This window comes from Lutzomyia longipalpis, chromosome 3 (genome assembly GCF_024334085.1).
Source record: "Lutzomyia longipalpis isolate SR_M1_2022 chromosome 3, ASM2433408v1".
Classification (NCBI taxonomy): domain Eukaryota; kingdom Metazoa; phylum Arthropoda; class Insecta; order Diptera; family Psychodidae; genus Lutzomyia; species Lutzomyia longipalpis.
In genome coordinates, this window is record NC_074709.1 from 24,370,819 (window position 1) to 24,383,318 (window position 12,500).

Consider the following 12,500-nt stretch of genomic DNA (forward strand, 5'->3'; position numbering starts at 1 on the left):
AGATTTAATTATCTCAATTATTGCTAAAGAAAATAAAGAAAAAATAACGTAGAAAGGAATTTCAATCTTCGAAACCTTTACTTATCTTTAAATTAAAAAAAAAAAAAAAGAAAGATCAATTGAAATAATTAATGAACACAACAATTTCATCCGTTTACACACTCATGCACACATGTTGAAATTGAAATTGCAGCTCCATTCATCCTTCGATAAATCCTGATGCACTCAATGATGGCCAACCTTCAACCAATGATGCAATACAACCACAACCGTGCACCAACCACACAAACCAAAATATTGTTGTACCACCATATAGCCGTATTGTGTGAAAGATAATCTATGGAACCCAACGAAGTAAAAGGGAACGAAAATTGCTAATGATAAGGCGATAAGGGGAGGAAGAGTGATTGAGGAAGTATTATCTTTACATAGGTACATTGTCATGCAAAATTTTAGTACTTAAATCTAGAGTCTGTATTAATGTAATTAACTAAAAAAATTTAGTAGTTGTATCAGAAAATTCTAGCCATTGTTCCTGTAGTCATTGAGCTCTAATAAGTTATCTTTACTAAAAAAAAAAAATGTTATCAAAAAAAAACTTAAAGATTAGCTATGGAAATTTTTGTGAAAATTTAAAAAAAAAACTGTAATTTTTACATTAATGGTATTTAAGCAAATAAACTGGATTTTCATTTAACATGGTTAACTTTATGTAAAGTACTTTCTTTTTGGGCAACTACTAAATTTTTTTTACTTACTAAAATTCCCTACTAAAATCTAATGAGGTGATGGGGTGTGAAAAAAGAATCCCTACTAAAGTTCTATCAGAAAATTATGATCTAATTTATGGCACTTATAATTTCCTCATATACTTCATTTCGTGTCTGATTGTCGTTTTCTGCAATTCCAAGATTACCATGTGCAATAAAAACGCAAAAATCCTCGGGACTTCTCACCCTTGACATTCCCACATACAGGTGACCATGTGAGAAGAGCGGAGTCGGAAGATACAATCCAACTTTGCTCAGCGTCTGTCCTTGGCTTTTATTTACTGTCATGGCATGAGACCCATAAACTGGAAATTGACGTCGCGTGTAGTTGACAGGCACGTCGTGGTGCTCATTCGTTGCAATGTCCAAGCGAGGTAGACAAACAGCATTGCCCTTCCCGTGTCCATTGAGAATGACACACCTCAAGAGATGATCATGCAGGCCAATTACACGCAATCTCGTTCCGTTGAGAAGTCCAATTTTGGAATTGAGATTCCGACAAATCATTACAATGGAGCCCTTCTTCAGTGTCAGGACGTGTGGTGGAAGCCCTGATGGATGCTGCGCAGCCAAAAATTCATCACTGTACAGCATTCGCGTCTCATCTGTCTCATCAACAATGCGATTACTTGCTCGATAGACTCGTGCTACTCCCTCCATCCTTCTCGTAACAGCATCATTGATGACATGACATGCATCATGTCGAGGACACAAAATCGCACACTGATCAGAAACTTCGTTGCCAATTTCAGCTCCAAATACCCTATCAATGAGTGCATCCACAGAGCGAACACACAAACGTCCTGGGAATGTGTGCAAACCATTAATGTTGGACTTTTTCCCCTCTCCTATTGCTTGTAGTTCTCTGGCAAACTCCTCATTTCCGTGACCCGCTCGTTCATTGAATTGAAGCCGAAGACGCCGAAAGTATATCCAAGTCTCGTGAAGAAGAAGGGAACGCGCTACAACTTCAGCTCGATCTCCATGAGAAACAACCGGAAGTATTTGTCGAAAATCTCCTCCAAGAACCATGACCTTGTTTCCGAAAGGCATGGCACATCCAGTGATCTCTTGCAAACATCTATTCACAGCGGAGAATGCGTGAGAGTCAGTCATTGAACACTCATCCCACAGAATGATGTCTGCATTGAAGAGCTTCCGTCCATCAGATGAATGTCGAGGAATGTTGCATGTGGTGGTCTCCGTAAGTGTTGGTGAAAGTCTGAATGTTGCATGTACTGTCCTTCCTGTTGGGAGAAGAGATGCTGCAATTCCTGTCCATGCGGTGACGATGCAATTGAAGCCCTCAGCCAAACAATAATAATATATTGTTTCGTAGAGGAAAGTTTTTCCGGTCCCACCTGGTCCATCGATGAAGAAACACCGCCGATCGGGTGCGTGCTGCTGATCACCACCTCTACGACGCTCATGAAGGGATGCCACAATTGTATCGAAGATATCTCGCTGTGCAGAATTCAGAAGTCCGTAACGCTCCGAAAGGATTACTGCGATGTCCTCCATCGTTGGTTGTTGTGCTCCATTGTTCCGGATAACAGCAGCTGCAGTGTGGGGAAGTTCATCCATGATGGTGACATCTCGAAGGTACTGGTTGAGTGGTTGGGCACCATTTTCCCTGAGAATGGAATTGATGTGGGCCAACGCGTATCCATGTGCTTCCTCGGTGCTACATCCAAGCGCTGCAAGAAAATCTCCGCTGAGTTGATCCTTGTGAGTGTTCCATGTCGTCTGGGCATTTGGGGGATTGTTGAACTGCAACATGATTGCAAAAGTGATGCGACATGCCAGTGGTGTGTCCAGTGTTAGAGCCTCTGCAATAGTCCATGGGAATTCCTCGTCCGAAGCAATCAAACCTCGAGCAATGGCTGCCTCCGAGAAGGTATTGTACACAATTCCATTGCACGTTCGTACATCATTCCAAGAAGTGCATCCCGTAACATGAAGAAGAAGCAAACGTAGACATCGAAGTTCAACATTTTGGGCATTCACTGGGCAAATGCGTCCAATTGCTTCGAATGACTTGAAGAAGTTCATCTGCCGCAAATTCCACCTGTTGTCCCTCCATGAAAACATCTTGACATATTGTGGGTATGTCAAGTGAAGTCCATACTTGTTGTACACATGGTCCCTTGTACGTTGATCATCGACGCCGGCCAATTCTCTGTCCGCGATTCCCTTGTAGTGAAGATTCGAATCCAACCATTTCATCAATTTTGACGCCTTATCCCGAATGTTTTCTGGATCTTCATCCCCACGGAAGTAAATCCGATGTTCACCTTCAAGATGCACTGGAAGACTCTCGATGTTGTGAGAATGCTTGTGCATTTCGAATGTTGCCAAATGCCAAGCAGCCTCGGGAGAACTCAGGAATCTACAGGATTCATACGTTGTCACCTCGTTGTTCAGATCCAGTCGCACGTTAGCAGCCGCAACTCCCTTGAAGATGTACTTGAAGATGTATTTTGCCACTTGAACCATCGTACAATGTTCAACATTGATGTGGCAGTTGTAGCGCTCCAGAAGATATTTGTTGTATGGAACAACCCATCGATTGTCCAATCTCCTGCCATCACGCATCACTGAAGCATCATTATTTCGTCGACGATATATGGGATATCCATTTGGCCGGAATGCTGTTGCCTCGATGAAATCCTTTGGGAAATTCTTGGAGCATTTCCCATCCTTCCAGCAGCGAGATGTTGTATGTTCCGGTCCGCATGGTCCATGCATCATATGACGCTTCACCAGATGACAATGGGATTCATCATCATTGGGAATTTCTGCGCTGATGCAAGCGTCCACCTGCTCCGCGGTATGCAATTTATCCTCAGGGTAGACACCAATGAGAAAATGCGCATGTGGAAGCCCCCTCTTCTGGAACTCGATGCTGTATGTGTAGTAACGAACACGTCCGAAGATCATCTTATCCACCAGTTGATTCTTGAAGTCCTGAAGTTTTGCATGGAAAACTCTGCACATCAGCAAGACCTGGTCCTCGGCCTTCATGTGCGGCTGCAGATTCTCCCTAATTTCTGGCCATTCCGTATTTGTGGTGAATGTAATGAAGAGGTCAGGTTTGCCGAATTCCGTCATCATCGCCATGGCATCGCAGTACTTATTGTGCATATTCCTTGGGCTCCCAAGAAAGGCCGATGGCAAAATGACCTTAACACCATGTGGTCCATTTACTGGGGGAAGGGGATTACCACTCTCGTCGGTAATATCTGGCCGGAAGATTCTTCCATCATCATCATTCAGTCGACGCAAATCACCTGCAGACATTGCACGTAGATCACCTTGGTGTGACTTGATGTAGGACAGCTTGTTCTGCTCAATCCTATGAGCGACATCCACGATGTACTGCTGAAGAAGACGTCCAAAGTTCAGCAACGGCGATCCTCCATCCTCAGGTGCACGATACATTAGTGAATACATGGTGTATTCCCTCAATGTCACCTTCCGCGTTCTGAAGTTCTCCGCCAACGATGTCATGTTGGGGAACCATCCAACGGTGCCATACGGCCTCATCAGAGGGTATGTCAGGGGATCCACGTTGAAAGAGATGTTGGGTACAATTTTGTACCCAAATGGATCATTGGGTGTTCCATCAATAGGCTTCACCACAATGCCGTTGAATTCCAACGGAGCTCCATCTCTTGTGGTGTAGATGGCGGCTATTTCCGAGCCTGTCACATCTGCCCCATGTGTGCCGCTGTTTTGACCTGGACGGTCAAACAGCATGAGGACGGGTTGGATGCTCTGCGGTTGCGGCTCACCTCGAGCTACAGCTGCAGAGCGCACCCTCTCCAACTCGGTCGCCTCATATTCGCGTAGCCGCCTGTAGGCTCTCGCGAATGGATTATTGGTGCGTATGATAGCATCCAATTCCCTGATGAGGAGGTCATCCAAATGGTCGCCCAGTTGACCATTGACTCGTTGTGCGGCCGCTTGTTCTGGATCCAGAAAATACAGTTGTCCAAAGGCAGCTTGATTTGGATCCTGTGGTCGTGGGTATGACACGTAGTGATACGCCACGCCATGGATCCAAAACACGTATGGTCCCTCGGGGATGGGCGCGTCCGGATGATTCCTGGGATGATTAAATTTGTACGATGCAAATCCAAGCGCTGTGTTGTATTTCCTGATGTTCTTCTGGAAAGAGCGGGCTACGGGGTCCTCGGTGTCCTGCAGAAGCTGCTGAATCCGCTCATGTTGGGGTATGGGAGGTATCCGTACCTTCCCATTCATACAGCAAATCGCAAATTCCCGCGCTGCTGGGTTCCCATTGGTAGCTTCTGCGCTAAAATTGAGGCTAGCGCAGTGCCTACACTTGATGAGTGGGCCCAGATAGTGAGACTCTACGGTGGCATTTCCCCTCAATGCCTCACCGCGTGCATTAAATGCATCCTGGAGACGTTGGTGCTCATCACGCCATTTTGTCTCCATCTTCAGTCTCCGCCTCTTCTCTATTGGGGTTTCCCTGATGTTAGGGTTATCCCCGTAGAGGACGTGTCCTGTCCATCGCAGTCTCATCCCTGTTGGTCCGTAGTTGTATCCAGGTCGTCCTCTCCTTCCGCTGATCCTCGGCACGTCCGTGATGTTGTCCGGATGTGGCACCGGAGTACCGAGGTACTCGTGGTAGTCGCTTCGTGGTGGCTGCTGTGGAAAAACAGGAGGCAGGGGCGGAACCCGACCTCCTCCAGGGATTGGGACATCTGTATCATCATCATCATCTGATGAGTCATGCAGATGTGGGGGGGGAGGCAATGGGGGGGCTCCATCTGAGCGGCCAGGCTGTGCTGGTGGTACAACAATTGGATTGGGTTGTGGGTTTGGTCGTGGGTTTGGTTGTGGGTTTGGTCGTGGGTTTGGTTGTGGGTTTGGTGGGGTGTCAAAAGCATCACTGGAATCCTCATGGGGGACATTGGGAGGTGCAGAAGGTGAACTGGATGGTGAAGGGATCTCTCGCAATGGCTGACACAGGGTAATTGAGTGAGAGGAAATACCATCATTTCCGGCTTCTGACCATGGCAGACTGGAAAAATATGATATTTTTTCTTTTTTAATTTTTAATGATTCAAAAGGACATACCCAAAAAAAAATAAATAGGAAAAAAAATAATGAAATATTTAAATCGTTTTTCTTTTATTTTATTTTATTTTTAATTTTTTTTAATATTCATATAAAAACAATTAAATTTGATATTTTATTTCCACCCATTTGCTGTAGCTATAGCTGCGAATCCTTCACTTTTATCTGTCAGAAAAAAAATTATTTCACAAAAACTATCTTTTTTTTTTTGTAAACATTCACTTAAAAAATGACATTGTAAACAAAAATTACATTGTAAACAAAACGACATACAATTTGCAACAGTTTTTTTTTTCTTAAAATTTACTAATAACTCTACCTACAATTTCAAAGGATTTTAGGGAAATTTTTATCATAAAAATATTACTTTTGTAAGAAAAACAAAGAAATTGCGAAAAATAAACTTAAATAAAAAAAATATAATTTGAAAATAATTAATTAAAAAATTTTTTTTTATTTTACCTTGCCGATATACATATATTTAATAAAGAGCTTTTTTAACGCCTATTTTGAACAAAATTAAATTTTAAAAAAAATTGAAATCTAAGCCAATTTTCGATAAAATTCAAACGGCCTTTATAATTAAAATATCGATTTTTATTTGAACGATCCACGCTCATACTAAAATTAAATCCGAACTGAAAGTTTTCTAATTAATAGTATTCAAAAAAAAAGTTAGTAAAAAACTACTAAAAAGGGCACGGCTAAAATAAATAAGCAATTATTAAGAAAAAAAAACGTGCAAAATGTAGAAAAATCGAGAAAAAAAACATTACAAAAATTTATTCATTTCCCATTTTTCTTTAAATATGTCGGGAAGGGGGGGGGGGGGGGGGGGGGGTGGCAAAAAAAACGTTAGGGAAAAGCGCGGGAAAATAATCACAAAAGCATTGATTTTTTTTGCATTATTCTAATTTTTAAAAATATGGGGAAAGGGGAGCAAAAACCGTTGGGTAAATGCGCGGGAAAAACATCACAAAAAGGATTAAAAATCACAAATACATTGAAAGATTAATTTATTCTAAATTATATTTAAATATGTCGGGAAGGGGGGGGGGGCAAAAAAACGTTAGGGAAAAGCGCGGGAAAATAATCACAAAAGCATTGATTTTTTTTGCATTATTCTAATTTTTAAAAATATGGGGAAAGGGGAGCAAAAACTGTAGGGGAAAAGCGCGGGAAAAACATCACAAAAAGGGTTAAAAATCACAAATACATTGAAAGATTAATTTATTCTAAATTATATTTAAATATGGCGGGAGAGGGGAGTAAAAACCGTTGGGGAAAAGCGCGGGAAAAACATCACAAAAGCATTGAATTTTTTTTGCATTTTTCTAATTAAAAAAAAATACATATATGGGGAAAGGGGAGCAAAAACTGTAGGGGAAAAGCGCGGGAAAAACATCAGAAAAAGGGTTAAAAATCACAAATACATTGAAAGATTCATTTATCTAAATTATATTTAAATATGGCGGGAGAGGGGAGTAAAAACCGTTGGGGAAAAGCGCGGGAAAAACATCACAAAAGCATTGAATTTTTTTTGCATTTTTCTAATTAAAAAAAAATATATGGGGAAAGGAGAGCAAAAACCGTTGGGGAAAAGTGCAGGAAAAACATCACAAAAAGGGTTAAAAATCACAAATACATTGAAAGATTCATTTATCTAAATTATATATAAATATGGCGGGAGAGGGGAGTAAAAACCGTTGGGGGAAAGCGTGGGAAAAACATCACAAAAGCATTGAATTTTTTGCATTTTTCTAATTTTTAAAAAAAATATGGGGAAAGGAGAGCAAAAACCGTTGGGGAAAAGCGCGGGAAAAACATTAGAAAATTTGTTTCATTTTTCTATATAATTTATTTTTAAATATGGCGGGAAAAGGGCAAAAAACGTTAGAGAAAAGAGCGAGAAAAACATAACAAAAGCACTGAATTTGCTTCATTTTTCTAATTTCTCTTTAAAAATGGCTGGAGAGGAGCAAAAACCGTTGGAGAAAAGAGCGAGAAAAACATCACAAAAGCATTTTTTTTGTTCTTTCTAATTTATGTTAAAATATGGCGGGACGGGGGCAAAAAAAGTTAGGAAAAATCGCGGGAAAATCAACACGTTTGTTTCATTTTTCTAATTTCGCTTTAAATATGGGGGGAGGAGAGCAAAAAATGTTAGAGAAAAGAGCGAGAAAACACCAAAAAATATAGAATTTTGTTTCATTTTTCTTCTAATTTCTTTTTAAATATGGCGGAAAGGGGGCAAAAACCGTTGGAGAAGAGCGAGAAAAGCATAACAAAAGCATTGAATTTGTTTCATTTTTCTAAGTTCGCTTTAAATATGGGGGGACGGGGGCACAAAATCGTTTTGAATTTTTCAGATCACATTTTTAAAGAAAATAATGTAAAAATGCACTAAATCTGGTGGGTGGAGGAAGGGCAAATTAAAAAACGGTTAAAAATGACACAGAATTTTTGAATTTTTTTTTCGACTTTAAAAGGGCCAACGTTGTCCCGGTCTCCCCTAATTTGTTGGGCAATTCAAACACGAAGCAATAATAAAATTTATAGAAACTCACCTGTTGGAAATGCGGGGCATCTTTGCTGGCGTCGTCGATTCTGCTGGCTGAGATTTGGAGAGCATATCCAGGCGACGCCTCTCTCCCTCAAGTTGACCGGTATCAGCACTGTTGCGGCGTCCTATCAGATTGGTGGAGGAGGATTGGGCAATTGGAGGCCCATAATTCCGATTTTCCGCCATCGTAAACGTTTATCGGAGTGCAATTCCAAGGTAGAACACACACACGCAAAGAAAATTCAAGGAAAAATCCGAGAAAAACGAAACACACAACAAAATTCACGCGCAAAAAAAGTCCAAAAATGTCCAAAAAAACACTTAAAAATCCACGAAAAAGCAAGATAATTCACAACAATAGCTGCTAATTCAGGTGGAAATCAATTTTGAGTATGATCGCTGGGAAATTCGCTTGGAAATTCAGAAAATCAGAGAGCACGATGTGAACGCTTTGAAATCAGAAAACCAAATGGACAGAGAGACGCGATTTTTTCAACCGCCTTGAGAAATTTGAAAAAATCCGTTAAAAAGTTCAAAGTCAAGCTTTTCGCCGCAACGCACAACGGTCAAAATTGCCCTTGAGGATATTTGACCACCAGGTGGGAGTAATAGTGACTCCGACGTCACTCGATGTGGAAAAATGCCGCGAAAAAAGGGTCAACTTTGCAATGAAATTATGAGGGTAATTTTAGGGGGATTTGGAAAAATAATGGCACTTTTCACATCTACATTTTCTCAGCTTTCACGTGGTGGTACCCACGTGAAAATTCATGCATCTATTCACGCACACGGTGCGTGAAAAGAAAGCATTGAATTTCCACACACAACACACACACACACACACACCAATGGTGTGTGGTGACGTAGAGTGCCGCGTGTGGCGCGCCATGGAAGGGAGAAAAAGAAGAATTTGCACAATATGCTTTTGGTACAACTTTGCAATGGAATTTTGGGGATAATTTTGGGGATATTTAAATAAATAAAGGCACTTTGGACATCTACATTTTCCCCCCTTTCCGCTCGTAAAATTTTTTTTTAATTTTATTAAATACTTTAGGTGAGCGAGGTGTCAAAAGAATTTTTTCATAGGCGAAAAAAGAGTAAATGAAAAAGAAATCAATATTTTCATTACTTTTTGTAGGGGAATTTGAAAAAATAAAAAAAGCATTAAAACCCAAATTTTATTAGCTTTCACGTGGTGGTACCCACGTGAAAATCCATGCAGGCATTCACGCACACGGCGCGTTTTCCAATAATTTGCCCGTTGGACTCGGCATTTGGCTACCAGAAGCCAGTAATAGTATACTCCGACGTCACTCGATGTGGAAAAATGCCGCGAAAAAAGGGTCAACTTTGCAATGAAATTATGAGGGTAATTTTAGGGGGATTTGGAAAAATAATGGCACTTTTCACATCTACATTTTCTCAGCTTTCACGTGGTGGTACCCACGTGAAAATTCATGCATCTATTCACGCACACGGTGCGTGAAAAGAAAGCATTGAATTTCCACACACAACACACACACACACACACACCAATGGTGTGTGGTGACGTAGAGTGCCGCGTGTGGCGCGCCATGGAAGGGAGAAAAAGAAGAATTTGCACAATATGCTTTTGGTACAACTTTGCAATGGAATTTTGGGGATAATTTTGGGGATATTTAAATAAATAAAGGCACTTTGGACATCTACATTTTCCCCCCTTTCCGCTCGTAAAATTTTTTTTTAATTTTATTAAATACTTTAGGTGAGCGAGGTGTCAAAAGAATTTTTTCATAGGCGAAAAAAGAGTAAATGAAAAAGAAATCAATATTTTCATTACTTTTTGTAGGGGAATTTGAAAAAATAAAAAAAGCATTAAAACCCAAATTTTATTAGCTTTCCAACGATGGTACCCACGTGAAAATCCATGCAGGCATTCACGCACACGGTGCGTTTTCCAATAATTTGCGCGTTGGACTCGGCATTTGGCTACCAGAAGCCAGTAATAGTATACTCCGACGTCACTCGATGTGGAAAAATGCCGCGAAAAAAGGGTCAACTTTGCAATGAAATTATGAGGGTAATTTTAGGGGGATTTGGAAAAATAATGGCACTTTTCACATCTACATTTTCTCAGCTTTCACGTGGTGGTACCCACGTGAAAATTCATGCATCTATTCACGCACACGGTGCGTGAAAAGAAAGCATTGAATTTCCACACACAACACACACACACACACACACCAATGGTGTGTGGTGACGTAGAGTGCCGCGTGTGGCGCGCCATGGAAGGGAGAAAAAGAAGAATTTGCACAATATGCTTTTGGTACAACTTTGCAATGGAATTTTGGGGATAATTTTGGGGATATTTAAATAAATAAAGGCACTTTGGACATCTACATTTTCCCCCCTTTCCGCTCGTAAAATTTTTTTTTAATTTTATTAAATACTTTAGGTGAGCGAGGTGTCAAAAGAATTTTTTCATAGGCGAAAAAAGAGTAAATGAAAAAGAAATCAATATTTTCATTACTTTTTGTAGGGGAATTTGAAAAAATAAAAAAAGCATTAAAACCCAAATTTTATTAGCTTTCCAACGATGGTACCCACGTGAAAATCCATGCAGGCATTCACGCACACGGTGCGTTTTCCAATAATTTGCGCGTTGGACTCGGCATTTGGCTACCAGAAGCCAGTAATAGTATACTCCCGCCGTTTACCCGCGCTTTCTTGAATTTCTTCACATTGACATTCAGAGCACTGGGCAGAAATCACATTGTGTCAACACCCGTTAGAGCCATCACAATGCTTTGTTTTAATTAGACAGTCGGATTCCCCTTGTCCGTGCCAGTTCTGAATTGATTGTTTGTTGATGGTCGTTGAAAACTGCATACGAGAATGTAAAACGTGAATTCTACATTCCCATGTTATGTATACAGCATAGCTTGAGAGTTCCGTATTATAGTATCGCATAATCATATCCTTTCACTACCCCCCCGAAAGGGAATAATTAGTCAGATACTTTAGCAATACTGTTAATATACATCCCAAACAAGCCCGACACATCTCAATCTTCAGAGCCAATCCTTATCCCGAAGTTACGGATCTAATTTGCCGACTTCCCTTACCTACATTATTCTATCGACTAGAGACTCTTAATCTTGGAGACCTGCTGCGGATATTGGTACGGACTATTGAGAATGTCTACGTGGCCCTACCATAGATTTTCAAGGTCCGAGGAACACATACCCGACACAGCAATAAACGCCATGCTCTTCTAGCTCATTTACCATATCTCTCTTCAAAAGACTTCCATGGTAATACAGCTATGAAACAGAAAAGATAACTCTTTCGGTATGCTTCGACGGCTTCTCTATGGTAGCTTCTGTTACCAGGATGAGCTTTAAACCTATTTCCGAAAAAATAGGACCCACAATAAACGTATACTCAATAGGTTACGGAATTGGAACCGTATTCCCTTTCGCTCAATATAAAGTCAACATTTTAAAATGACTTTTATATATGACATAAGCTTTCGCTTAGAGCTTAGGACCGACTAACCCGTGATCAACCACTGTTCACACGGAACCCTTCTCCACTTCAGTCATCCAAGATCTCATTCGATTATTTGCTACTACCACCAAGATCTGTGCCAATGACGGCTCCATGTAGACTTACGTCTAACACTTCAACGCACATCATTGTACCCTCCTACTCATTACAATTTCACATTATATACAATAAATTGTATATAACAAATATTGTAACGGCAGTGTATAGGCAGACGACTTAAGCGCCATCCATTTTAAGGGCTAGTTGTTTCGGCAGGTGAGTTGTTACACACTCCTTAGCGGTTTACAACTTCCATGTCCACCGTCCTGCTGTCTTAAACAACCAACACCTTTTATGGTATCTGATATGAGTCGTATTAACATTTTGGCGCCGTAACACTGCGTTTGGTTCATCCCACAGCGCCAGTTCTGCTTACCAAAAGTGGCCCACTAAGTACAACTTTTATCTAAACCTCGAAAGACTTCAATCAAGAAAGTCGAGGTCTTACCCATTTAAAGTTTGAGAAT

At 40.7% G+C, this 12,500-nt stretch overlaps 4 protein-coding genes across 6 annotated transcripts in view; 2 read left to right on the forward strand and 2 right to left on the reverse strand.

Annotated features, from left to right (window-relative positions):
* LOC129792881 (activating transcription factor 7-interacting protein 1) overlaps window positions 1-12,500 on the forward strand; it is a 481,750-nt gene that overhangs the window by 462,985 nt on the left and 6,265 nt on the right. The gene's annotated exons all lie outside the window — the stretch shown is intronic.
* The window catches only part of LOC129792945 (beta-1,3-galactosyltransferase 5), a 1,144,668-nt gene that overhangs the window by 24,388 nt on the left and 1,107,780 nt on the right, over window positions 1-12,500 (reverse strand). The gene's annotated exons all lie outside the window — the stretch shown is intronic.
* LOC129792924 (phosphoacetylglucosamine mutase) overlaps window positions 1-12,500 on the forward strand; it is a 137,243-nt gene that overhangs the window by 24,382 nt on the left and 100,361 nt on the right. The window lies entirely within an intron of this gene.
* On the reverse strand, window positions 840-8,628 carry LOC129792327 (uncharacterized). The gene is made up of 2 exons (XM_055831239.1): window positions 8,447-8,628; window positions 840-5,823 (listed from the first exon to the last, which is right to left on the reverse strand). Exons 1-2 carry the CDS (start codon window positions 8,626-8,628, stop codon window positions 840-842), a joined length of 5,166 nt encoding a protein of 1,721 aa, XP_055687214.1.